Source organism: Phaethon aethereus (genome assembly GCF_964289735.1).
Source record: "Phaethon aethereus genome assembly, chromosome: 11".
Classification (NCBI taxonomy): domain Eukaryota; kingdom Metazoa; phylum Chordata; class Aves; order Phaethontiformes; family Phaethontidae; genus Phaethon; species Phaethon aethereus.
The window spans coordinates 14,195,981-14,222,895 of record NC_138587.1 but is presented as its reverse complement, the minus strand read 5'-3'; the positions used below and the strand labels follow the sequence as shown (position 1 = coordinate 14,222,895).

General features: G+C 50.5%; 2 protein-coding genes across 2 annotated transcripts in view; both read left to right on the top strand.

Annotated features, from left to right (window-relative positions):
• Nucleotides 1-1,336: 1,336 nt before the first annotated feature.
• On the top strand, nt 1,337-9,235 carry IP6K2 (inositol hexakisphosphate kinase 2). The gene is made up of 5 exons (XM_082004387.1): nt 1,337-2,188; nt 4,361-4,583; nt 5,405-5,580; nt 6,881-7,056; nt 8,489-9,235. Exons 1-5 carry the CDS (start codon nt 1,987-1,989, stop codon nt 8,984-8,986), a joined length of 1,275 nt encoding a protein of 424 aa, XP_081860513.1. The 5' UTR covers nt 1,337-1,986; the 3' UTR covers nt 8,987-9,235.
• A 9,302-nt stretch (nt 9,236-18,537) lies between these two features.
• Nucleotides 18,538-26,915, top strand: part of NCKIPSD (NCK interacting protein with SH3 domain) — a gene marked incomplete at both ends in the record, with an annotated part of 52,975 nt that continues 44,597 nt past the window's right edge. Inside the window, one exon of the mRNA XM_082004492.1 lies at nt 18,538-18,708. Within this exon, the coding sequence (XP_081860618.1) occupies nt 18,538-18,708 (171 nt within the window). The remainder of the gene's footprint in view (nt 18,709-26,915) is intronic.

The window sequence follows — 26,915 nt, the reverse complement described above, 5'->3', positions numbered from 1 at the left end:
CATCGGGCAAATCTGAGACTCTGGAGCACTGACAGTGCCACCTTCTGACTGCGGCAGCTGCAGAGATGGATGGGACTGCCTGGTGTTTGAGGTCACACCAGGGTACACGGCTTTGCACCCTGTCTGGGCACCACAATTTTGCTCAGCTTGGTTGTAGTTAAATAGGTTTTTGGAAATGGCTTGTGTCCAGGGTGGAACTGAGAGGTTTTTACCTGTGTGTCTCCAATTGTCAAGCTGTTGAAGTTGAGGTGGATGAGAAACTTCTCCTGGGGTGCAGTAGCTGCATTATAAAAAAAAAATGAGGAAATTAAAAGTAGTATGAATAGAGATGGAAAGTTTACTGATTTTGCTCTCATCTTAAAATATAAATAGAGTATCAGTAGACAGTATTGTTTCTGGGAGATACTATTCCAGATTAAATTTCACATACTCCTGCAGAGGTGGCCTGAGTTTTGTTTTCTGTATTAAATACCTTGTTTAAAAAAAATAAAAAAAGAAAAAGCTGGTAATTTTTTGTCACATAGGGCTTTTCAAAGAAAGGAGGGGGGAAGAAAGCTAACTGGTGTATAGTCAGTAAAACTCTGACTTGTTACCTTTCGGTGCAGGTAAACATTCCAGGAGCTGGAGTTCAATTGATCGATCTGTTGTTCCTTTGAGCAGTTTAGGTTAATTCAGCTAATGCCCTTATGTACAGGTCATGCCGTAGGCATCTGTAGTTCTGTTAGCACCGTTGCTTTAAGCCCACAGGTCTCTGCTTTTCCAGTTAATGTAAAGCTGTTAAATATCGAAGGAGGACAAATAAAAATAGACCTGTGACCTAGAACACTTTGTAGTCTCTCTGAATTAAGTGCATTATTGTTCGTGTAATGATCGTCAGACAAAATAAGTACAAGGTTGTTTTTAGCTGCAAAAAGTTAATCATTAAAGCTCTGGTCTAAAATTAGAGCAACTGGACTTAAAAGTTTACTGGAAGGTAGAGGCCAAGACAGTCATGTTTCGTTTCTTAGCTTTGATCCTTGAATTGCATATTGAACTGCAAGTTGTATGAAACTGGAGGCTGGCCAGAACTGGGCAGTGTGTAGTCACAGGGGTATGGTAGCAGAACCTTTGGATGCTGATGGCACAAAACACTCTGCCTTCTGATGAATCTATGCAAAAAGGTTCCTGGAAAAACGGCTTATTAGCATTATGTTTTTAATCTGAAAAGTTAGCATTTATGTAACATCTTAAATATCTGACATATTGTTGTGAATAAAATGGTGAAATAAGTATCCAGTCTGGTCCTCGGCGGATTTCTGTGATTGCTGTCGTTGTCTGGAAGGGCGGAATTGTAAACTTGGTTTTAATTCCGAATTTCTCTGGCTGGCCTGGGATGTGCGCTGGTAACCTTCAGCGCGGGGAGGGATCGCTGGGAACGCTGATACGTCTGGCTCTCTGAACGGATGCTGGAGAGTGTTAGACGTAACTTGAAGTAGGACTCGCCAGGACTTACCGTCAGTATTTTTTAATTAAAAAAAAAAAAAAAAGCCAGGAGTTTTACGGTTTTATCCGCGGCTCGCCCTCTGACCAGCGCTGCCGATGCGCATGCGCGGCTGGAGCGAGTGCCCCGCAGGGCTTTCTGCTCCGCCCCTCGGAGCCTCCAATTGGTTGCGGCGCGCTGAGGGGCGGGGCCGCGGCGTGCCTGCCTGGCTGCGCCCCGACCTGGCCCGCAGTCGTCCGCCTGTGCAGGGCGAGCGGCGCTGCGCTTCGCTCCGCACTCCGCTCCCCTCGGCTCGGAGCAGCCTGCGCGGCCGGCTTGGCTAGCGGCACCGGCTCTCAGTCTTGTTCACCCAGGCCTCAGCGTGCGGGGAGACTGACGGCCCGGCGCTCTCTTGTGTTTGTTTTAACAGACTTGTGAATCGGAATAAACACACTCGGATCTCGGAGGGTTCTGGCTCTGAACTGCCTTCACTACTGTCGCCGCCTTCTGTCTAATGTGCTACAAGGATGAGCCCAGCATTTGGAGCTATGGAAGTGGAGCACTATTCCAAGGGAGTCCTGCTCGAGCCTTTTGTCCACCAGGTTGGAGGACACTCCTGTGTCCTCCGGTTTAATGACAAGACCATCTGTAAACCCCTTATTCAGAGGGAACACCAGTTCTATGAGACTCTCCCAACAGAAATGCGTAAATTCACTCCGCAATACGAGGGTAAGTGACCAAACCTTAGGGTTGCGTTGGGCTTGCTTTCTGTCAATACAAGCGTGCTGTGCTCTGTTATCTCTGAAATCTCTTCTGTGCTGAAGAGATTTTAGGGTTTTCTTTTCATGTATTTTGATGTTGTCTGAGGCAGGCTATGGAGATGCAGGGTGGAAATGCTTGCCAAAGTTGGTGTTTGGGCTGACTAACAGCATTAGAGTAGAGCAGCTCTGCTGGTGATAGCCCATATATCTCCCTTAGGCACAGGTAAGTAGCTAACAGCTTGTGAATGTTTTCAGTAATTCTCTGCTGCTTTTTTGTGGATTTCTAAATTTTTTTTTTTGCCGCTTGGTTAATGTTTGTTTACAGGGATTTGATAAGACTGGTTGCCAATGTTTTGTGTAAGCTTAGTTGTGATCTCTCTGGTTTTTGATTTCTCCTCTGACTTTTCATTTTGATAACAATAAATACATGTCAGTAAGGTGTCTTGAATATTTGCAGTGTTGATTCTGCCATTAAGGAAATGAAAATTCATGGCATTTAGGTAGGCAAGGATCAAGTAGCTGTGATGAGGCTGAGTCAGATGTTATGTAGGAGTGGAAATTCCAGTTCTCCTAAGCATTGTGCTAGTTAATAGAAACACTTTTCTTTCTCTTCGTTATTCCATCAACTGCTGTCTGGCAATAAATAATATGTCTGAAGCACTTTTTAAAATGGAGTTGCTTTTTAAAGCACGTTGATCTTAACAACCATAAGGGTGATGCAGTTTTGCCTACTGTTTGTGAAACTGGCAGAAGACTTCAGAGGAGATGTTTCAAAGTTTTATACTCCCTGCATGCTTACAGAGACTTTTCAACATGTCTGTCTACAAGTTCTGTTGGACTGGAAGAAAATGTGATCTTTGAATGATACTTCTCAAAATGTAGTAGAACTATTGTACCAGTATTTGGCTTTGTGGGGAGGGATTTAGGGGTAAGGGGCCTCACTTGGTCCATATCTCTTGTTATTTTCCAGAATAAAGCCAAAGGCCATTTGCTAGCTGGCTCCCCCCTTTTTTCCTGTTGTCCTTTCCTTTGTGGCAGCAGGACTGTCAGTCAGAGCTTCTACACTCCCTGCCCTGGCTACTGTAGGTCTCGGAGCCGCCTGCCCAGCTCAGAAGTGCCAATCTCTCGCCGAGACCTCTCCCTCTGGCCTAGTGATGAGCTGCAAGAACTGTGCAGACTGATTTGAGAAAAGATAGAGGACTGAAAAATAAAATTTAAAAACAATTCAGCCAATTGTTATGGCTCCTTCATTAACCACTGAAACTTGCTAATGTAGCACTGAGCACATCTCTGTCAGAGCGCTCCACTAAGACTCTTAAAATGCAATACAGTGCTCTAGAGACTCTTGAGGGGAGGATGAGGAAAAAAGAATGCTTTCAAGGTTCACCATGTTTCTGTACCACAAACAGATTTGTTTTGTACTACGTTTTTGTTATTTATTTCACAAGATTGCTGCATAACCAGTATCAATAAAATATATTCCATATATTCCAAAAAGGAGAAGAAAATGTATAATTAAACGTGGTGATTCTAAGTGGAAGCTTTTGGACTAGTTTCTGTTGTAATGTGACATTTTCCTTGTTTTGCTCTACTTGCACATCTTTTCTTTTCCCTGGGGAATCTATTAACCAAATCTTGTTTGGATAAGTCCTTTTTGCTTTGCTGTCATGCAAAACCTAAAGCTTTTGGTGTGTTTTGGTTTTTGGTTTTGGGTTTTTTTTTTTGTTTTGTGGGGGTTTTTTTGTGCAGGTCACTTTTCACTGCAAGATGTTAACTGTTTTACATCTCACTTAGGGTCAGCCCAGTCAGGTTCTTTAAATTAATAAAAACTTTTATTAATTGAAATTGTCTCCTGTTATTATTTGTCTCTTACTTGACTGCATCAGAGAGAAAAGAACCTTTTGTATCGTTGTTTTGTTAATATGATAAATTGTCTTTTGTGAGGTGTCATTTTTGTCTAGGTCTTTTGATATTTGTTAGGTTGGCAGATGAGGTTTGGCCTGTGGCAAGATAGAAACTAAGGACCAGGGTAAGAGAAAAAAACAAAAGTTGCTATATTCTTAGTGTAAAATCATGTGTTCTAAAAGGCTTGCTTGTCACTTTAGCAGTTCATAACTGCCTGTGTTGTTTCTCTCTTCAGGTGTGGTGTCTGTGAGCTTTGAAGAGGATGAAGATGGAAACTTGTGTCTAATAGCATATCCATTAAGTGGGGACCACGATAACTTAGAAAACTTAGATAATTCTGACTGTGAACCCAAGAGTAAGCTGTTAAGATGGACTAACAAAAAGACAATGTTGTTAGAAAATGAGAAGATATCTAAGGAGTGGGTCCGACAGCACAGGAAAGAGGAAAAAATGAAAAGGCAAGTTTGATGTGGGAACTGGAATGCGGAATGTTGAAGTATAACATTTTTTGCTGTCAAATTAGGATCTGGGCTCCAGGACTCCAGAGAATTCTCCAGAACTCTTAACTTTCACTTTCTGCTCTTCTTTCTTCTGTTTTTCCTGACCTCTTTGGTGCAGACAGGTTCATTAGTGAAAGTAATACATCCTCAGCCCAGTACCATGTTGAGTCTTTTCATTATTTTTTTCCCTGTGATGAATTGAAAAAGGCTTCCCAAAGTTATTTTTGAAGCTTCTGCAAAAAAAGAAAGAACAAAAACCTCAAACCACCTGCAAAAGCACAATAGTTGTATAAAGACAAAAAAATATTTCAGTGTTGCTATATATGCCACACTTTTGTAGGAATCCTGCTTTATCCATGTTAGTGACATTTTCTCCCCTGTTCATTTATATAAATTGTGCCTACTGTAAACTGAGCTGTGATGTATTGTGCTAAAAACAGTGACCCGAGCAAAGGATAAATCTTAAAGCATATCGCTACTTCTTGCATTACTTCTATGGAAGTAATTCACACAGGTAAAGAATATATAAATAGAATTACTACATGTTTTGTAGCATATTTGGCTATATGCTGATTTATATTAATATGGAAGTAGCTTTATAAAGGTTGAAATATTGCTGATGGGCAACTTTTCTAATTGCACAGAAAGCAAAAGAATCTTATGCTAGCTGTTGATAAAGGTGAGCAAAATAATTCGTAAAGTTAAATCCACTGACAACCCCTTTAAAGTGCTTATTTTTCTACTTGACCTCTAATCTGCTGCTTTGTTCTGTTTTCTAGTCACAAACTGGAGGAAGAATTTGAGTGGCTGAAGAAATCTGAAGTCTTGTATTATACTGTAGAGAAAAAAGGAAATGTCAGTTCACAGTTTAAACACCATAATCCTTGGAGCATGAAATGTCACCAGCAGCAGTTACAGCGGATGAAGGAAAATGCAAAACACCGGAATCAATATAGTATCCTTTCCTGAAAATAATTCATAACGATGGAATGAGTAGGGCTCTGCTTTTTATTTCTTGAATGTGCCAGATAAAAGTACAGCGCAGGCTTAACTGCAATCCAGAGAAAGTCTCCGAAGCCATGATTTATTTGGTGACTTTGAAGGGATTGCCAGCACTTTCCAGAACATGGGCTTTTCCAGCATGTAATAAACTAGCTAGGCTAGGAAATTCAGATGACTTAATTCAAATCTACAAATTGTGAATTAGTTAGTGGAAAGGTTTTATAGCACACTGTGTTTGGGATCTTCCACAAAACCAGTTTACTACTGTAAGCTTTCAGAGCAGGAAAGTTCTGTCCCTTTGTTACTGTTTTGGTATTGGTGATCTTAAAAACTAGCATCATCTTTCTCTCTTTAGCAACTTTTTAATGTTGCTTTAAATATAGAGGGTATTCCAATACCTGGAGTTGTCCGCTTCTAGTAGTCTCCTTTTAGTGATCCTTTTTGATAAAGAAAAGCTGAATATAAACTGTCATGTAGGATTGGAACATGAGAAACACAAAACCAGTGTGCTTCAGCTTTCATGGATTTGGTCACTGGTTTTGTGCTCTGGAACCGTGGGCAAACGTCTCCACCCTGTGCATTCTGTGGAAAAGAAATCTTGCTGTATGTAGGCTTGGATGCAACTGATACATCCTGCAAAAATATTAGTATCTGTATACTTAGGTAAACAAGTTCCTCATATGTGAGGAGTTCCGGTGAATGGATTACTACAACATCTCTCCCTAATAAACTGTTCAAAATGATAGAAAACCTTTCATGGCTGGTATCCTCACCATTTCACTGTAGATGATTATTAAATTACCTAAGTAGAAGTGTGTGATATTTCTGAAACAGTATTACTACAGATGTCTGAAGTGCTTTTTAACGTCTCTTTCAGAGGTGGAGTAAAAATGCTTCACTGTTTTTTGAATGGTGACTGAAGCACACAAAATCTTAATTTCCCACAAAAAAAGTCTCTTACTAGGCAGGAAGTACTCCATAATATAAGCTGCCATCTTATATTTCTATATGACCCTGCTTGCTTTTTTCCACTCACTGTGGAAATTGGCCTGTCTTCTCTAGAGACCAGTCAAAATGGAACTAGATATCCACTCTGCTTTATGCCAAGTTTATGTAACTAATTTTTGATAGGCTACTATATACTGGGTTTGTTTTGGGTATGCTTAAATTTAAGAATGTGGCACTACAAAATCTGTGATAATGGTTTGAAAACCTGTATTCCTCATTGTGAGAATTGTTCCTTAACTAACCAGAATTCATTTTGCTGGAAAACCTAACATCTCGATATGAAGTACCATGTGTGTTGGACCTTAAGATGGGAACCCGACAGCATGGAGATGATGCGTCAGAAGAGAAGAAGGCTAATCAGATTCGCAAGTGTCAGCAGAGCACATCAGCTGTTATTGGAGTCCGAGTTTGTGGCATGCAGGTGAGAGGAAAACTTTTTATGTGTAGAGCAACAGATTTGCACCTGTTTCTGTTAGTGGGGTTTTTGGCTTATGTAGTCATCCCCTGTGTTGCTATCCTCAAGATGCTGTGCTTCATTTCCTTCAGTGAGGGGAATGACGCTTTTGAGTATCACTTCCCTTGAAGGTGGCAGCATCTGCAGGAGCAACCTGCAGCACACGCTCTACATCTACACGTGAATGTGTTCTCCAAGCACAGTCTCCTGCACCATAGCAGCAGTTAAACTGTGTAGTAAAATTACTGATTGGGTTAACATTTCAGGATAGTGTAGGAAACAACTGAAAGGAGGGTCTGCCAGTACATGTGTTTTGAGTAAAGCATGTAGAAATTTGCCAGAATATTAACAAGCAATCAGTTCTGTGTTGTCAGCTTTGAAAAGCCACAGATCTTTCACTGCTTAAAGTAGACTTGTTGCAAAGTGCAGACAAGAAGTGGCTTGGTAAATGTGATAAGACTCATGGTCAAATAAGGAGATAGAGTTATGTGGACTTTCACCTGAGTGTTTTGTTTACTTGTTTCTGTATTCCTAGAGTGACAAATGGGAAACAACCTGTTTGTATTTGAGTATTTTTCTGAAGCCTCTCTCCTCCCATCCAGTAGATTCCAGGAATGCCAGCAGTGTTTGCTGGGACTTGTTTCACAGCATGACTATTGGCACATTTGGTGTTCAGCTCGCTGTTTAACTTTGGAGAAAAGCACGAGGCAGGAATGGAAATGTGGGAGCTGCATTTCTAACCACAGTGTGCTGGGATTTGAGCGGGGCCTGTTCCTTGTTCACCTTCCAGTATAGACTTGTGCTGGAAAACAAGGAGGAATTTTGGAGGCACCTGAAATCCTTACTTGACCCAAATGTTTAGGCATTATCTAGCTGTGTGGTGCATACACTACTGTCCTATAGGAAGGAATCTTCCCACAGGAGCACCTCTGACTTCTTTAAATACAGAGGATTAGGGGGCACACCTCAGTTTTACATGAGAGGGTTTGCTGTCACTTAGAGCTGAGCATTCTGGGAATCAACTGGTATGTCTGTGAGCAGAGGCAAATAATGAGCTGAATGAGTGGCTGTGGTACAAGTTGTAGCTTGATTTTGGAGATCTTGGCCGCAGCTTTCTTAATCTCACTTAAACTCCTCATTCTTACAGTCCTGGTGGAAAAGTTTAAATCTAAACTGAAGGAATTTTCCATTTCCTCTGTGGCTCTGAGTTCTGTAGACACTGCTGGATCTGTTGTTGTTAGCAGTTTCTGTAACTGTGCAAGAGCAATTTTGAGAGTAGTGTGTCATCTTGTAAAAGCTTTCTGTAGCATGTCCTTTTTTTTTTTTCTGAAGGCTTTGAGTCAGTATTACCAGCAATTTTAACTATTCCTTTTCTCTTATCTTGTGTTTGTATATGCAGGTCTACCAGGCAGGCACTGGCCAGCTAATGTTCATGAATAAATACCACGGAAGAAAACTCTCAGTCCAAGGATTTAAAGAAGCACTTTACCAGTTCTTTCATAATGGCAAATATCTGCGCAGGGAACTGTTTGAATCTGTTATTAAAAAACTGACTGAGCTCAAGTCTGTTCTAGAGAAACAGGAGTCTTATCGCTTCTATTCGAGCTCCCTGCTGATCATTTATGATGGAAAGGAAAGGCAGGAAGTAGCTGTCGACTCAGACCCGGAGGACTTAGAGGACCTTTCAGAGGAATCGTCAGATGAGTCGGCAGGAGCGTATGCCTACAAACCAACTGCTAGTACTGTTGATGTCCGTATGATAGACTTTGCCCACACAACCTGCAAGTACTATGGAGAAGATAGTGTGGTGCATGAGGGCCAAGACACTGGTTATGTTTTTGGACTTCAGAATTTAATAGATATTATTAAAGAAATAAGAGACGAAAGTAGTGAATAAACAGTGTGAATGCACATCAGTAGAAAGCACTATTGTGACTCTTTGTATTCCAAAATTATTGGCCACTTTCTGGTGGTAGGAATCTTTACAGGCTCTGCAAGGATGGTCCTGTCAGAGTCAGACTTGTTCAGAGGGCATTTACTTATATTGGTGCTGGACCTAGCACTGGCAAAACTTGGTATCCTTATTTATTTTAACTTTCTTAAACATTCCATATTTGATTACTCAGATACCTCTGTTATCCCTGTGTGTATACGTTCCAATAAAATTCTTTTTGTTCATTGTAAGTGATGCTTCTGTTGTTGCTGGTGACTGAGGAAGAGATGAAGCTTAGAGATCTTTCTGGGTGTAATGCAAAAGCAGCATATAAACACCAAGGTTCTTGCCTGCCTCATGAGATTGTGTGCGAAATAGCACATCTGTTCTGGGTTTCCTGTCAAGAGCGATGAGCAAGTCCAACAGGGAGCCACCAAGCTTGGCTGGGGGATGGAGCACCTGCCCTTTGAGGAGAGGCTGAGGCAATGGGGCCTCCATAGATGGGAGAAGGATGGCTCGGAGGGACTGAATGGCGGAAGGCTGGGTGAGAGACCTCCAGAGGTCCCTTCCAGCCGGAATGTTGTGACTTTGATAAGTGAGAACTTGTCCCTAATATACTTGCTCCCTAATCTCTAACAACCTTTTTCTTCTTTCAGAGTCTTGTAAACTACATCTCAGGCTATGTAACCTATTTCTAGAGAGCTACTGACATTTTTTTTAATCTTAGTTGAGCCAAAACATGCGTAAGAAACTCCTACAGGATTAGCTGCAATGGCAGGGACTAGGGGAGAGCTGCAGGGCCTGAAAGGTATCCTAAGAGGCTTAAAATCTTACTTGGGACAAAGATGGGAAGGAAGTATCAGAAAGTGAGAGGACAGTGAGTAACTGAAGTAACAAAGTAACTCCAAACCACTGGTGCTTTTAGGAAAAGAACATTTACTTATCTAACTGTTTTTAGCTAAATTACTTCTGCCCTTGTGAAGCTTGTTAGTTGTCGTGCTAGTATGGAAGATGACTGGGTGTGGAAGTGCTGAGGTAAGTATGGGGATGTTGCGTGTTAGGGTTGCCCAAGATAAAGCAGCAAGCTTATGTGAGATGAAGAGTTCGGGGAGGTGGGTGGTGTCAGGATCGTCTCCCCAGCTCATCCTTTGGCTGCCTGCAGGTGTGCCTAGGAGAGGTGGGGTGTAATGGGAAGGCAGATCGGCTGGTGGAAGGTCACCCTCTTCAATCACCTGTAGCCACACAGCTTTAGTTGCAGCTTTAGTTTCATATTCCCTGGCTGTTGCTATTGAGTTTTCCTGATCAAAGTCTCTGATGGCTGTCCTGTGCTTTTCTGTACTTTCAAAGAGGGGTTTTTTTTTACCTTTGCTCTTAATGTTAGTTTGTGGTTTTTGTTTTGTTTGTTCTGTAGTGTTCAGGCAGAAACTAAACAGGTATTTTTATGTCTTGCAGTCACTATTTCATGTCTGAACATGGGGGGCTTTCCCCATGAGGTAACTTTGCCCATCCTTAACTTACCATTTGTTGCTGCTTCATGAGTCTCCGGTGCGGGGTGCAGCTGACAGGGCCCCACTATCTGCCCCTGAGCTGCTCTGGCACCTGCAAAAAGCCTTGGCGGGGAGGATGGAGCTATTTATTCTTGGCACTTAAAATTGCAAAATGCTCTGGGCAGCGACGCTTCCTGCCTGCTGTCCCAGAGATGTGCCGTAGGTGTGAGTCAGGGTGCCTGGAACACGGAGAGGGGCCGCGGCTGCAATGTGTGATGTTTCCTTTTCAGTTCTGCCGCTCAGGATGCGATGCCCTCCGCTAATGAGCTCATGACGAGCCTCCTGGCAGGCCCTACAGTTGCCTGTCGCTGGTGCTGCATATGCATAAGCCTGCCTGTGCAGATTCATCTGATACACGGTTTGACTTTGTAGTCTGAAATTAGCAGGGATAAAGTCCTCTAATGTACTTGTGTTACGTAGGAACTCTGGAGGGAATTCATAAAATCCGATGAGAACAATCGCATTTGCTCTGATGCAAGCTGCCTCCAGAACAAGTCCTCTTTGTTTTGCTGCCTGCAGACAGGGCCCTGAGTACAGGCAGGGAGCTGCGCTCTCAGTAACGCTGCCAGCGGCGTAAGCTTGGGTCTAGACCTGGTCTCCGAGCAGCATGGAGTCAGCAGCCAGCGCCCTGGGGGGTGCGCATAGAACAATAACAAAACCCCAGGTGGAACTGGTGCTGCTGTGGGAAGCGGGGCTGGGGGGCAGACCTGGCCCCTGCCCCTGCAGGCCCCGGCCTGTGCTGCTGAAATCCTTCTGCCAATATTGCCCGAGGATTAGCGGGGGCCGTGCCAGCGCCGCAAAGCAACAACAAGGTGGTTGGGAGCTTCCTGGGCCTGCAGCAGTGCGAGGCGGCGAGCGGGGACAGAGGTGACCTTTTTAATTAATTGCTTTAAAAGCTGCAACAGCAAAATGTCAGGAGGAAAAATCTCCCCAACTTGCACGTTGATCTAAACCGCAGGCATCCCGGCCCAGACCATGTCCTCAAAGGGTTAAAGAGAGGGCGACCTAGAAGGCGAGCGCTCTGAATGACATATTATCTTGCAAAGTTCAAGAGCAGGTCTGTTTTCCTTCCATGCTGTTCTGCACAAATCCCTCTGAGCAGTTCCTTGTGTTTGGGGAAAGGCAATTGCGTAACGGGAGCAAGCAGCTGCCCATCACCCCTGCGCCTGGGCTTCTCCGGGGGCAAGACTGGGACAAGCAGCTTATAGGTTTGGGGAGGGGGGGTGTGGTTGCTGAGGGGCCCTGGTGGTCGCCCACCTGTCGGGACACAGTGAAGAACGGAAGGACAGGATAACGGTAGAGCAGCGTCAGGCTGGGGAAGGGACTGGGGGGCGACTGGTTTCCCTCCACTGGCGCAGGGACGCTGCTGGCAGGCGGCATCAGGTTGACCTGAGGCAGATGCTCCGGAGATGTCCCTCCCGGCCAGGGCAGGCAGCGGGGTTACGGAGTTACGAAGCAGCCTGGCCCCTGCAGGCAGCAGTAGCAGGTACTGGGGAGAAAACCTCTAGCAAGTGCTGGGGCGTTTTCCCCTCCAGGGAATAATCCTGCCCTTGCCGTGTGTGCCCTGAGCGTGGCTCTCCACGGCTCCAGTCCTCCCTGGGCAGTAAGCTCCCCGCTGGGCACTGGTCGTGCCGGTAGGAGCACGGGGAGGGGGCATCCCAGCTGGCTCCTTGGTCTGTCCCGGGGAGTACTGAGCCCCGGCAGAGGCACCTCCAAGGGGCAGCCCCACAGCCAGGTGAGGGGATGGGGAGCTGGGGCAGCCTGTGCCCCGGCAGGGACACCTCGCTTTTGCGGTCGCTGCAGCCTCTGCCCCGTGGAGGACGATGCTGAGCGCACGTCTGCTTGGCTCCCCTGTGTCTGGTCCCCTCCCTGGCCGCTGCTTCCTGATGCTTGGAGAGGACCCACCTTTTCCTGCCAGCCCAGCCTGAGCAAGGCCATCACCCTGCTGTCCAGGCGGCTGTGGTGTGCTGGGCCTGACCCTGCGCCAGGGGCTTTGCAGGGGCTGGGCAAGTGGCAGTGCATGGTCCAGCCTGGCTGGACCTGAGCACCCCCAGCCCTGCTTCCCCACGGCCACCCTGCACGATGCTGCGCTGGCCCCAGGCTTGCGGGGAGCTCACCTTATGTAAATAGGTCACTTCTAGCCCAAAACTGGGGCGGCTGCCGGGAATCGCCAGGGGTCAGCTGGCCAGAGATGAAACACATTCCTGTGGCCGGCGCCGGCTTCTCCGGTGAATTGAGCTCTGCTTTGATGGTGAGGCACTGGGGACCAGGACGGGGGGCTGAGTGGGAGTCTGTGGGCTTGCCAGGGCCTCTTGGCAGGTTGCCACCCTGGCATCGGGGCGGGGCAGGGCAGGCGCAAGAGGCAAGGGACAGCCCATGAGCCCGCCCCAGAAGAGAGCTCACCTCCATCCCCTATGCTGTCCCCATCCTTTGATGCTGCCTTTTGAGTAGCCACTGGACTTCTTCCCCCGAGCTGGGTCCCTGCCAGTGGGGAGGGAAACACAAATGGCTTTTGTGGAGCAAGAGCAAAATGTTTCCCTGTGGCCGGGCAGCAGCACCCCCGCAGGGCAGCGGCCCAGTGTCGCAGTGACCCTGCCCAGGGGAGAGTGGTGTGCCCCACTCACCCCAGGGCCCCGGGGCTGCAGGGTGCTCAGCTCCAGCAAGGCACAGGGCACATCCTCCTGCCCCGAACCTTGCTGGGGACACGGTGGCTCCCAGTGTCCTCATGGCAGGGAGCCGAGGGTCCCGTGCTGCCACTTGGACACAGCTGCAGCAGTGCTGCAGCCTGGAGCCACGCAGGGCAGAGGGGACTGGGAATGGCTTGTGTCTCTGGCTGGGAGCTGCCTTCCCTGAATTGTATGGAAATGAGAGTTGGCTAAGGGGCCTCCCGCAGCCGCCTCTCCCCTGACCTTCGCTCACAGCCTGAGACTTAGCTGCCTGCATGAGGGCAGAGCAAACCCCAGCGGGGTGCTGGGCATCAGCGCCCACCACACCGAGCACCCCACTCCCCTGGCTGAGCTCCCCATCCTGGCAACCTGGGCCTGCTGGGACCAGCTGCACCCACCCACCTGCCCAGGGCTTGCCCTCAGGTGAAGGCTGCAAGCAGGGACATGGTCCTTGCCCGCCCTGCCCCATGGACAGCCTGGGCAGCAAAGGATGACCTTGGCAGCAGCCTCACGCAACGCAGGCTGGCATCCGCCATGCTGTGCTGCCAGCTCCGGATGGGGCCATGGGCTCTGTCGTCTTTTCTTTCTTGGGTTTGCACCATAGCAATGTCCCCACCAGCCAAGCCATGACAGGCTGTGCTGGAACGGCAGGGTCTTTTCAATGTCTCTTTGAAAGGGGAGCTCCTCCAGCCCGCAGGGCCAGGGCCTGCCACTGCACCCCAGGCAACCCCTCACTCTGCAGCGCTTCCCCAGCCAACATGTACGTAATGGGGAAGGACATGAGAAGGGTGATGTTGGGTAACACAGTGCTGGCTTGGTCAGAAATGTGAACCTGAGAGCACATCTCCTTCACCCTGGCAGCCCTGCAGTGGGAAGGACAGCGTGGGGAGCCCGGGGTGTAGTGCTGCACCCTGTGCTGCACCCTGCGCTCTCGCTACCAAGCACCTTTCCCCAGGCCTCCCCTCCCCTTCTCTCACCATGCAAATGTCTTCTGCCTGCATCCAGGCTTTACACTGCAGGCGAGATGTTTGGCTGCTGAGCTGAAGACAGAAAAAGCCATATTCCTCTGAAATGGCCATTCCCACAACGCGGCATAGCAGCCTGCAGAGCTGCCCTGGCAGGGGAGAGCTGGGCAGGGGCTGTCCTCTGGCTGCTGGCCGTGCCAGCAAGCACAGCGCGCGGGCCGGCGAGGGGCTCGCCAGGTCAGGACGTGAGCAGAGAGCTTAACGAAGCACAGGGCGCTGCTGCGTGAAGCCAAAGAGCTTGTTTTCTCAAAGTGGAGCTGCTGGGCGGGCCGGACTGCGTGCAAAACCTCAATCCTTCCCGCAGCATCCCCCTGGTCCCCCCGCCGCCATCCCTCAACTCTCCCGACCTTCTGTCTTCTCCGTTTCCAGGAAGCGCAGCTGCTGGCAGCGGCTGGCTGCTCCTTCCTCCCGGCCGCGGGGGGGCCTGGCCCCCCGCCAGCCGCGCCGTGGGCTCCGTGCAGGACGGGTTGCGCAAGGAGCCCCGCGGCTGCCCCGGCCCCGTGGGCAAGCAGAGCGGAGCGGGTCTCACCGGCCGCCCCGACGGCTTCGGCTCCTCCGCGTGTCGGGCTGCGTGGGGGAGCGGCCGCCGGCAGAGAAGCCCCTCGCTGGTGTTTTTGGGCTCAGCACGGAGTGCCGTGTCCCCGGCGCGAGGCGGCAGCAGGGTTTGCTCCTGCCTGGCGGGGAGTGCCCTTCCCCCCTGCTGGCAGGCAGCGCTGGCTTTGGAGCTTCTCCCGTAAAGGAGCGGATGTAGTTGGAGGGGTGAGATCCCCTGTAAGTGACGCTGGTGTGCGCATGGTGCGGGCTGGATGTGGGGCCATGCTCCCGGCCATGAGCTGCTCCAGCTTGCTCAGGACCGTGCACGTGGCACAGGGTGCAGAGCTGCCCAAACCTGTCCCTGCCTCCCGCACGTGTGCCCAGCTCCACACCTTGCTCAGGAGCAGGACATGGGTGCATCCCGCACGCCAGCCGCCCTGGCGCAGCCGCCCGACCCCGCGCGGCGCCCAGCTGCCACGTGCACTGCGGCCCGGGCTGCCTGGGCCGTGGGCGAGCAGGCGGAGCGCAGCCCCGTGCCTCGCACGACTCGGCCTCCTGCAAACAGCCTTCGCGAGAGGAAGTGGCTGGACCAGCTTCCAGCAGAGCTGCGGGAACCGCCGGCAGCGTCCCTGGAGCAGGCGAGGGCACGTGGCACTGCCTGTGGAGGGGCTGGGCTGCTCCCACCCTGCCAGTCGTGCCCTGAGGTTGCAGGAGGGAGGCAGGGCTGCCCCTCCTGCCTGCAACACAGACAGGGTGCCATCCCCTCTTCGGGTGGCCCCGCTCCCCTCAGCAGGGTGGCAGAGCCGATGCTGGAGGGGCATCTCAAAGCATCCGGTTGGGGGGTCCCTTCTACAGCCATTAAAAAATGAGGTTTTCCAGGAGGGAGGGCTGCCAGGACATCGGGAAATAGGGGCATGCCCAAGAGATGTCCTAGTGCCTCCCCGTCCCGCTCGTGAACACCCGCAGTCCCCACAGGACACGCTTGCAGCATGTTCCCGGAGCCACGGGCCTGGGGTCCCGGCAGCACCTCCCACCCCATATGACTTTTCACCCAGAGAGGGCTGGTTGGGAGTACAATAATATTTGTATACCTAAAAGTAGAACGATTGATCCCGCTGCTGTTTTGCAACGTGTTGACGACCAGGCGGTGCAGAATTATATAAGTGTACATGGAGCTGGCAAGTTTGTGTTTCAATCATATGAATGCTGTTGTGCAACACTTCCCCTCCGTGGCCCCGGAGGAAAGCGGGTGCGTGGGGGCTGCTGGTGCTTGGGCAGAGGCTGCTGTGCATGCACCGAGCCCTTCAAATGCTTATGGTGATCCTGGTCCCCATGGCTCTGAGGGCAAGGGATGCAAGCGTTATTACCCGAGGTCTCAAGTTTGGCTTTAAAAATCACCCACAAATGACGCAGCGGGATCCTTGCTCCTGCCACTCCCTGTCCAAGATAAATCACCCAGTGTTTGCAATTGAGAGCTGATTCCTCAGCAGCAGGAACCTGTCCTGGGCTCCCAACGCCCTCAGAGGTTCTTTGCCCCTGGTGCATCGTACCCGGGTGCAGGAGTGTTTGCAGGAGCCCTCGTAGAGGAAATCCGGGCCCTTTCCTGGCTGCTGGCTGGCAAAGCTGGCATGCTGTGCCGAGCAGAGGCACGGTTGCTGCTGCCGCATGTGTGGGAGGTGGGTGCCTTCATCCCCCTCGGCTGCCTTTGCCCCCCGGCACAGCCTGTGCTGCTGACTTCATGGAAATAAAGCGCCGTTATCCTAGCACAAACAGGAGCTGGGCTCAGGCCAGGGAGCGGCCGGGGCTCACCTGGAGTGAGGACACGGCTGTGAGTGGAGCCCGGGGCAGGGCAAGCACTGCAGCCGAAACCAGGACAGGCTGCGGTACTGCGGGCAGGGGACGGGCAGGTGGGAGGAATCCCAGCCCCATAGGATCCAGGTAATATAAAGAGTAGTAACACCACAAGTGGGAAGGTTTGCCCTCCTGCAGCACTGCTCCCCAGCGGCCCACTCCTTGCCCACCATCACACTGTGCCCCCACTGGGGACCTGGAAAGGACCATGACCAGGCACGAAGCCCAGACCCCAAAAGCCTCCTGAAGGATTTGTCCCCAGTCACATCTCCCCGTTCCCATTCAAAGCACCCTGTTGCCTTTCCAGCCTGAGTGTATCCTTCAGCTCTCTGCAGCGATTCCCAGTATGCTGCTGGCAGTGGGGAGCCTAGGCAACCACTTGCTCCTGGTCCATCCTCCATCCTCACTGCTGTAATCAGCCTCAGCCAGAATTACCTCACCAGCAGTGCTGGGAAACCCGGCGGCCGGGAGGGCTGCGCTGGGAGCAGGCAGGGGGCCAGGGCAGCCGCAGGCCTGGCTTTTATTGTATAACCACCACTGGATTTGATTGTTGGTGGCTTCTGGGTGAATTAAACTCCCCTGTCGCTGGGATGGGGGGATCTGTGGACTGGTTCCACCTCTGCATCCCTTCATCCCCGCATCCCACTGGGATGCAGGGGAGGGCAGGACCAGAGCGGGGCATCTCTGCGGTGGGCTCGGCTGCAGGAGTGTGTGTACCAGTCCCGCTCTGACGCCATAACCTGCGCCCCCCCGCCTCACTGCTGTCAGCCCCGTGCTGGGCTCTCCGTGCTGGCTTTGCCAGGTGGAAAACTCCTGTCATCCCTAGGGCAGCACGGAGAAAGCCCTGGCTAGAGCGATGTGCTGCAGGCTGCCACCCACCTCCCCAGGGTAGCAGGAGGGGCTTGCACCCCCGGCACCCTGGGGGGAGCTGCTGATGTCTGGGAGGGGGAGCAGGGGTCTTGGGCTGCTTGGGGTGGGGGCCCAAAGCGTTGTTCTCCTGGAACGGGGCGACAAGGCACAGAGATGCACAGGGCCAGGGCCGCCATGTCCTCTCCGAGGGCTCCAGGCCCGACAGGCAGCACACCCGCATCCCCACGGACACCTCCCTGCTCGCCGTGTGCGCCGTGGCGCAGTTTGGGGCCAGGGGCCATCTCCACGCAGGGGGTGAGTGAGGCACGGCCGTTCTCCGCAGGAGGAAGGGACCATCCCTGGGGACCGCACCCGGAGCGTGGCGCCCGGGCAGGGGGCTCACCGGCACCCGGGGACCTTGGGGACTTAATAGCACTGGTGGCTGAAATAAGGCCGCCCAGAGGAGGGGGCTTCTGGGGCACCCGGCTGGGCTGGGCGCAGCGGCGGTGGCGGGCGGAGCAGCGCGGGAAGCGCTGTGTTTGTGGCAGGGAGGACGTTCAGCCTGGACGTGGCGGTCAGACGCGCCGGGGCAAGGGCGCGCGATGCGAGCCGCGACCGGGCACTGTCCTGGGGCCGGCAGCGACCCGAAGCCGCGATGGCGGAGGGACACAAGCAATCCGGAGCGGAGATCTGAGCCCAGAGCGGGGACGGCGGCCGTTCCCGCTTGACGGTCCGGCCGCCTCTCCCCGCGGCCGCGGGCATGCTCGGGCCACGCGCGTGGGACTCGGCGAGCCGCTGGTGCCCCCTACCGCGCGGCACGCGCGCGCACAGACGGCGGCGGGGCGGGGCCGCGCAGCCGGGGCGGCCGCCGGCAGCGGGAGCGGCGCCGCCGCGCCGCCAGGGGGCGGTACGGCGCTGCGCTGCGCGGGGGGCGTGGCGCGGCACTTGACGTGCGGGGGGCGTGCCGGCACCGCCAGGGGGCGGGGCGTGCCGGGCCGAGCTGGGCCGCGGCGGTCGGAGGTGCTGGTTCTGCCGCCGCCACCATGTACCGGGCCCTGTACAGCTTCCGCTCGGCCGAGCCCAACTCGCTGCCCTTCGCCGCCGGGGAGACGTTCCTGCTGCTGGAGCGCAGCAACCAGCACTGGTGGCTCGTCACCCGCGCCGGCTCCGGCGAGACGGGCTACGCGCCGGCCTCCTACCTCCAGCGGCTGCAGGTGGGCCGGGCCGCGGGGCCTAGACCCGGCAGCGTGCGGGCTGGCGGGGGAGGTGGCTGTGCCGGCCGTCGTGTGCACCGCTGGGGATCCCGGGACTGGGCACCGCTTCCCTCTGCCACCTCGCTGTGGTGCGGGCGGCGGGGCTTTCCTGCTGAGACCGGCCCCGGTCTGGGTTCGTGCTGGGGCGGGTGGTGGAGGAGCAGCGGGGCGACCCAGCGCGCTGCCTTGGCTGCTCGTGGCCCCTTCTCTGGCGCTTCTGGGAGCCACTGGCCGTGGGTGGGAGAAGTGGGGTGTGTGGTTCTTGTGGACGCGGTTACTCGCTGCAGCGGACTTCAGCACACGGGAACCTTCTGGGACACTGTGTTCGTGCTGGGGGTGAGAACCAGGAGTTTAAAGGGGGGCAGGAGACATCTTCAGTGGGTGTCATGTTTGGAGAGCGAGGTCCAGGGAGCGCCAGCTCTGCAGGTCAGGGATAAAATGAAAGTTCAGCAGCTTCATCCAGAGGAGATGGGCTGGATACGGGTCCCCTGAGTGCTGACTCGCAGGTTAGGGGCTGAAGGGCTGGCTTCACTGGCACAGAAGTGGGAGAGGAAGATGGAAAAATGCCTAGGTAATGCCCTGGGGAGATGGTGAGGGGCATCCTCCTCCCAGGAGCATACATGATGACTTGGTAACCCTGGAGTCTGCCAGCCAGCAGCCCCAGCTGGTGTAAGTAAGCAGTGCTTGTGTGACCATCTCCATGCTCACTGTTCAGCCAAGGGGTTTCTGCTTGTGTGATACCCCAGCACTGTGATGGCAGCGAGGGGGTGATTGTCCTCCTTTCACCAACATGCCATGACACCAGCAGCAGACCTGTACTGTCCTGGGGGCCAGGAGAAGTCACTGCAGCTGCCTGTGCCTGTGGTGACAGTAATTACAGCCAAATCGGTGATACTGGTAATTGCAGAAAGTCTGAGTAGGCTGCTGTGGCCCTCACTGGGGTCAGAGGAGGGAGGGCACCTCTCCAGATGCCAGTGTGAGCCCTGTGCCCACGCAGGTCGCTTATGGCTTGTACAGGGCAGGGGTCTGTCTAGTGGAGGCTTCTGAGGGACGACGTGGCTTCTGAAATTAAAATAGGCATTTCATATATGGCTAATTCTTGGGGGCTTATACTTCTGGGCCTCAGGGGATAGCTATGGGAACTGCATGCGAAAACCTGTTTGCATCAGTGTATGGGTAACTGCACACAAATGCATGTGAATGGTACAAATGGGCCTTTTCATGTCTGTCTGAAAATGGTGATGAACCCCTTTATTTCAGTGTGCTGCTGATGCTCCTTGAGATGCCATTGAATTTCTGATTAGCGGTAATTCAGCCTGTAAGTAAGTGTGGGTGTGTGCTTTGCAGAACACTTCAGCGAGATGAGTGTTACCTGGGGAGTGTGTATGTGTGTTAGGGCAATGCCGGGTCTCTCTGCTGGCTGCTTGGATCAGGAGCCGTCCCGCCTGCGAGGCTGGGACTGTCTGCAGCCTGGCAGAATGGCCTGACAGGAGGGGACATCTTGTGTATCAGTAAGCCCTTAAGCTATTTACAGAAGCTATTTAGTTACAGAACGAAGACCTTGTTAAACTACTAGATTTTAAAACCCCATCATGGCATAGCTCCAGGCTGCTGCTCATGAGTTTCATCTCTGCAGTTCCCTGCTTTGTTTGCTTGTGTGGCATGGTGTCGTCTTGCTGCCGTGGGTGTGGGAGCTTTCTCCCAGGCTGCTTTCTGGAGTGCCCTTCCTGCATCTCTCCACCTTGCTTGTACCAGTTTCAAAATCTTACAGGAAAAGCATTTCTTCACTGACTTCACATTCATTTCTCAGGTTATATTTTGTTACAGGCTGAAGATAGCTTGCAGCCTGCCAGGGTGACTCCTGACAGTCTGTTAGTAATGCACTAATATTTAAGCAGCATTGCTGGTGACTTTGTGAGCACTCTCCTCTAGTTCAGATGTGACTTTCCCAAATGCCTTTAGACTGGTAGCAGGAAACAGAAGAACCTTCCCTGCATCTGCTCATCTTTTTTTTGCTGTTCAGTTTCTGGCACCTGAACTTGCCTGATGATGCATGAGGCAGCAGGATCTAATTTGCCGCTCTGCGGCTGCAGTAATGCTCTGTATCTGTGACTTTCTTTCCACTGTTGCATCCTGCCAGCTCTGAAAAGCTGATCTGAAGTCAAAACCTGCTTTTATTCATGGGAGAAGGCATCTGCTTGCTGAAGGCTTGCTTGAGACTGTTTGCTCAATGTCTGGGATGAGAGTGCAAACAATTTGTCACACAGTTTCGGTTTAATAAGGGCACAGAGACTAATTAGTGACAGTGATTTGGGAGGCAATTAATGCTGCCCCAATCACAACAGGGAAAAACCACAGCTAATGATTAGCGTTAGCGTGCTTAGCAGGGAGAGAGAGTGGCCAACAGGAGTCACCATTGTAAAAGTAAGCCTTCGGCTTTGTTAGCAGCGCAGTCAGGTTCCAGGTGAGCAATAGGTTGTACAACAGTCACAGCCAACAGCAGCAAATTTCCCGAAAGCCCCTCGCAGCAGGCTGCTGGGAGGATGCTTATGGGAGAGGCTTGAGTTGCTTTTGCTGCTGCCATCCGCTGTTAGGAGCGTTAGTTTTCTTCCGAGCTCCTCTCGATTTTCTTTCTTTTTTTTTTTCCCTCAGCTTTCATAGGTACAGGAAACTCATGCCTTGGCTTCTCTAGAGGAAAAAATAAGTCCCATTTATTATCTAATGCTTATTCTTGGCTGATGTCTTTTAATCACAAATGCAGCAGAATTTTATACTGAAGTCCTTGTGGCTCAGTGTGGCCATTTAAAGAGGGTTAGTTGGGGGAAACAACCAACAAATCCTTCTTAGAAACACATAATGGCTCTAAGAAACAAGTTAGGGCTGAGCCAGGGCACCAGAAGGTGCAGATGATGTGAAGTTAATTTGGGTCAGTTAGAAACACCCAACTTCAGCTGATAGTCCTGCGGATTTTAGTCTTCCACAGTTTCCTTTTAGCTCTGTTGTGAGTTACTAAGAGTCATTTCAAGTTGAGTGCCATTCTGGGGACAGGTACTGAAGCCATCGGGCAGTGAGAGGGAAGGATCAGGGCGTGTGCTGCTGAATGGCGGCAGGTCGTGAACTGCAAGCAGAGGGAGCTGCTTGCTGAAACACCGGCCTCGCACACGGCCGAACCCTGGCTGCACGCACCCACGGCAGAGATCTTGAGTGGTGACGCTGCTGGGCACGGTGGTAGCAAACAAAGCCGTAACGAACTTAGGGGCTGACAGGTGCTGCTGCTGAGACAAGTGAAAACATATACCCAGCACTGCGCCAGCTGGTAACCGCACGTAGGGTGATTGCCTCCAGCTATTGATGGAGCAAGAGACAAATGCTAATATCTAATGCCAGGCAAATACTGCTGCAGTGAAGCTGTTGGCACGAGTGCTGTGGCCTCTGATTGAATGGGAAGGTGCTGGTCAGCATGAGGTTGGTCTTTTGTCTCCGACTGTGTGCTGATGCTGAAGTGATATATGAGTGGCAGAAAAATGTGAAGGTTAAATTGGAGCTTAGCGTGTCCTCTTGAGTCAGACAGTCACTCTGGAAGGCAGGTCTTTCAAAGCTTTATGTGAAGCTGTAAAAGATTCAATTTAGAAAGCTTCCTTAGGAGCAGAAGATTCACTTGGTGTCAGGAAGGGACAAATGCCAAGTCTAGCAAATAATAAGGATCCTTCCGTTGGGTTAAATAGCCCATATGTTGCTATCATTATGATGGGACATGTAATTTTGTAACAGGAGTCTGAAGGTATTCCAGCTTTGGATGAAGGTTTCAGGCTGTACCACAGCAGCAAAAGGAGCACAAAGCAAGTGGCTGTCGTGGAAGATGCCAAACCTACAGGTGACACTTGTCCTGCCGGGAAAGCTTATTTGTTCTTCTTCTGGTGGGGCAGGGGCTGGCCACAGTAGTTTGCTCCTGGCTGTGGGACCCATGTATGGGAGCAGCAATCTACTTCAGCTCTCATCTTCACCAGGCACCATGACTGGTCTTGCCTCGTCTCTTGTCTGCACTGACCCAGGCTGTATTCCCCATCAATGGAAGTGTTAATAATACATGCTGAGGAGGGGAATGGCAGCTGTAAAATACTGTATTGGTAAATGTCAGGGGTGCAAAAATAAATGCTAAGTTGCAGGGGGATGTTTCTTGATGAAGTGGGAATGGTTTAGCATGCACTAAAGAGGAAAATTAGCTGCTCAGCTGTATTAAGCCATTAGGAAATAGCTTTGAAATTACTATTAATAGCCTTTTGAAAATTACTTGAAATTTATTTGGAATAACTGAAAAATTGTATGAAATGTGTGTTTAGATTCTCTGCTCAGCTGAGGCCTTCTCTGGTCAGTCACACTTTCATGTTGTACCTCTGGAGGAGCAAGAAGGGGGCTGTCTGGGTGTGAAGGTGCGTATGCTGACGGCCAAGAAGTGTTGGACTGTCTGGTGAGAAAATGGACCCAGCCATGAGCATTTTGAGGATGCCTTGAGTTGCTCTTTGCTGTATCTTTTTCTACAAGAATAAACAGGCCTGTGATAAAAATAAGAGACTGCTTCGTGCAGCCTAGCAACAACTTAAAATTGTTCTGCAGCATGACCAAACACACAGCAGCAGAATACAGGTAGTCCTGGCCACGCAGGCGCAGGAACAGCGTTTCACCTTCCAAGCTGCAAAGATGAGAGGTTTCTGCAAAGGAGTGAAAATTGAGCTGTCTCTGTTTGCAGGAAACCCCTTTGTCCTGGTTTGTGTTGTAGCATTGACACATATTCAGGATTGGAGGCGCGTTGTGCAGAGTGAGGTAGCATAGGAGCTGCTTTCCTTGCAGACCAGGGCATGTCAGGGCTCAAAGCATGGGTCTAACAACTCATGGCTGCTCCTCCAGCCTCATCCCACATCCTATGCCCAGCGCCGTGGTCCAGCCTTCCCCCCGTGCTGCCTCTGTTTGTCGGCCCCGCTCTGAATTAATTCAGTTCACTGGCTTGCTGGAAAACTCTTCATATCCTGGTTACTTTTCTGCCAGGATAGCAAATGCATTGGTTTGGTGACGGAGCAGCATGTGCTGGGGCTGGTGCCAGTGTAGGAGCGCTGGGAAAGCAGCGAGCTGTGGTATCTCAGTACTGTCAAACCTTTCACTCTAGTGTGGGGACAGTGATGGTTGTGGAGCATGGAGCTGGTTGTACGGTGTCTATCAAATGATCAGATGTTCCAATAGCAAATCCCCAGTCACTGGAAGCTGAGCTTTGGCAGTTGTGCTTTGCTGTAAGAGTTTCTCTCTCCATGTACATAAAATTCAGCTTTAAACTCAGTGCTCCTGACCCCTGGCAGAGTTCCTCTCATTGCTCCAGAACAGAAAGTGTTGATCGTGCAGACTGTTGTACAGACCATCTCCTGCGCTGGAGCCTGCGTCGTTATTTGTCATCTGCTGCAGATTTGACAGAGCTTATAATGGGCGTGAGAGCTTAATCGCAATACTCACACGTATCCTGAATAAGTGCTTAGGCTAAAAATAAAGTTTTATTTTGGAGAATAAGCAGCTGGTAGCAGTTTGCAGCTGAGGCTGCATTTCTTGACACATGCAAGAAACTGAAAGAATGAAGCATTTTTCTCTGGGCTGTCGCAATAACAGAGATGCTATCATGTCAGAGCTGCTAATGCTTTAAGATGAAGTTTTATTCTTGAGACTAAATTACACAGTCAGGGGAATTATAACCATTTCTAATTACTGTAGCTAAAGACTTGTCATTTTAGCCACAAGTTCTGCAATCTTTCACGGTTCAGAATGATTAAAGTAGAAAAACAGTAATGATCTTTAGCCTCTATTTTTGCTTGGCTGTGAAGATATGTTCTTCTCGCTTTTACTCTGATTAAAAATAATTAGGCTTTTCAATATCAGATAAAATTTGCCTTTGACCTGGATGCCCATGTATGAGCAATATTGGAGGTCTTGGCTTATCACCCCTGCAGCTGTGTAATGGCTGAGCACGGTGGGGTGACACTGGTGGATGCTTGGGTGGTCCTGGTGGATTTGTTTTGGGCTGGAAATGTGAAGCCTGTTTGAGGGTTGAACAACATGAAGGCTGTCCTGGTCAGAAGTGAGCAAGCAGCAGGGAGATGTCTGAGAGCTCACGCCTGCTCTTGAACGATGTGGCTGTGGTTCTCTTTGCCTTGGAGGAGGGGCAAGGTGAGGGGGCAGACTAGCAAGAAGAAATGTGCCACCTTCTTCCAGGCCATTGGAGAGGCATTTGCCCAGAGCTGACAGACACGGTCTGGTTTCCAGCTTCCCCATGGGGTTGCAATGTCTGCCAGGTCATTTGCTCCCCCACTTTCTAGTGCTGGGCTTGCCGTGAGCATTTCACTGTGTTGCACGAGTCCTCACGTGCTGTTCTCTTGTGATTTTACTCATCAAATTAGTGATTATTTTTGGGAGGGGCTGCTAGCTGTGTCGTTTTTGAATGCTTTTCATCAGGAGAAGATGGATAGACTTCCTTCCCTGGTTTACATCTGGAAGATGATCAACTTCTCGTTGCAAAGGGAAGAACTGCCAGTTTTGAACTAGGAGCATCTGTTCAAATTAGCTGGCAAGGTGCTGACACTGGACGACAGCAAACCCAAGCACCCTTCCTCTCACCCCATTTGCAGGAAAAAGTCTTGAGTAATGACTGAATTGTGTATATTTGTTGAGCAAGGTGCTTCTGTGATTAACATATGGGAACCTGGATTCTGTTCAAATCTGCCACCAGCTTGCTATGGGATTCTGTGCAAGTGGCTTTCTTCGCTGGACCTTGCTCCCCTGCCCATAAGTGAGGATATGGGCAAGAGGCCACGCAGGAGGTTTGTGGCTCAGCTGAATTTCTCATTAATGTTGAAATTTAGTTCATGCAAATTTAAGCTATCAACACTACTGTGAGCCCATGGGAAGCTGTTGATGACTGCCCAGCAGCGTAGACATGTCTCTCCGATAACAGTGCTAACATCAAGTCAAGCTGGTGGATGTGCTAGACAACAGGTCTGCTGAATGGTGTCCCACCTTCAGCCATTGCTGTCTTCTGATGTTTCAGATCAGTCTTGTGCTGTCCTTGCCTTGAGCAGGGCACCAACATCTCAGCCTCAGCTGCGCTTTCTGAGCCGAAGGAGAGTAGCAGATGTCTGCAAACATCAAGTTTGAATGTCCCTGGTCTTGCTGAGCTGCACCTGCTCTGTGCTTGTAATTGTGCACCCCTTCTCATAATCCCACAATTGCATGTCCTTCCAGGACGGCCAGCATCCCATCAGGTGAACTCTTAGCAGAAAAAAAACCAGGAGGAGAGATTTGTATTGAAACCAATAAACCAGAAAGCTTATGGAATCTGATTTTTTCGTGATTGTTGCTCTGTGAGAAGTACAGAGGGAACAAGACACGGAAGAGCAGGGAGAAGGAATTCATATTGGTTGTCCTTGGAGAAAAATGTGCTGGTGTTAGTGATGATGGGAAAACAATGTGAAGACCTCTCCTTGCAAGAGAAGTCACCTCTGTGCTTGGAGCAGGCTGTACACTAGGAGAGGCTTGGACAGAAGCAGACTAATATGATGGTCACTGGCTGACTTAAGAAGATCCCTTGCAAGGTCTGGTGCATATTAATGCCTATGGGGAAAGTCAAATCCCATGGTGTAAAATAGGTATTTACATCTGTCAGTGGCTGAAACATGAAAAACAGCTCAACCTGTCTGAGGTCATTGTTAGGAGAGCTCTGGTCCTGGAAGAGAGACAGCCTTCTATTTTTCTTCCCTTACTTGTATAGCTCAGATGTACATAAAAACAAACAGAATTTTTAAGAGCATCCCGGCTTTACTCCTTCATGAAGGACTTAAATTTTGCCGTTCCCAGCCAGGATAGTGTATTCAGCATATGAGCTGTCAGTCTGGGTTCTGGAAAAAGGATAAATTCCAGAAGGGGTTTATAAGCAGGGAAGTATAGGCAGCCGTGCAACTATGGCATTGGATAGTCCACAAGAAAATTAGATTTCACAGATGCTGACATCTTATGTGGTCAAGGCTATAACCAAAATTTTAAAAGCCACAGGTTCTAATAGAGCTCGGTGGGCAGAGATTTTTAAATTAAAATGCATGTGCATTGAATTTGTTCAGAGACAAAACCTTAAATTGAGG

Excerpts from the sequence above, each read along its gene's own strand:
- IP6K2 (XM_082004387.1), top strand. The coding sequence starts at position 1,987 with ATGAGCCCAGCATTTGGAGCTATGGAAGTGGAGCACTATTCCAAGGGA. Across the intron at positions 4,584-5,404 it reads AAAGAGGAAAAAATGAAAAG|TCACAAACTGGAGGAAGAAT; the intron begins GCAAGTTTGATG and ends TCTGTTTTCTAG. Across the intron at positions 5,581-6,880 it reads AAAACACCGGAATCAATATA|AATTCATTTTGCTGGAAAAC; the intron begins GTATCCTTTCCT and ends TTAACTAACCAG.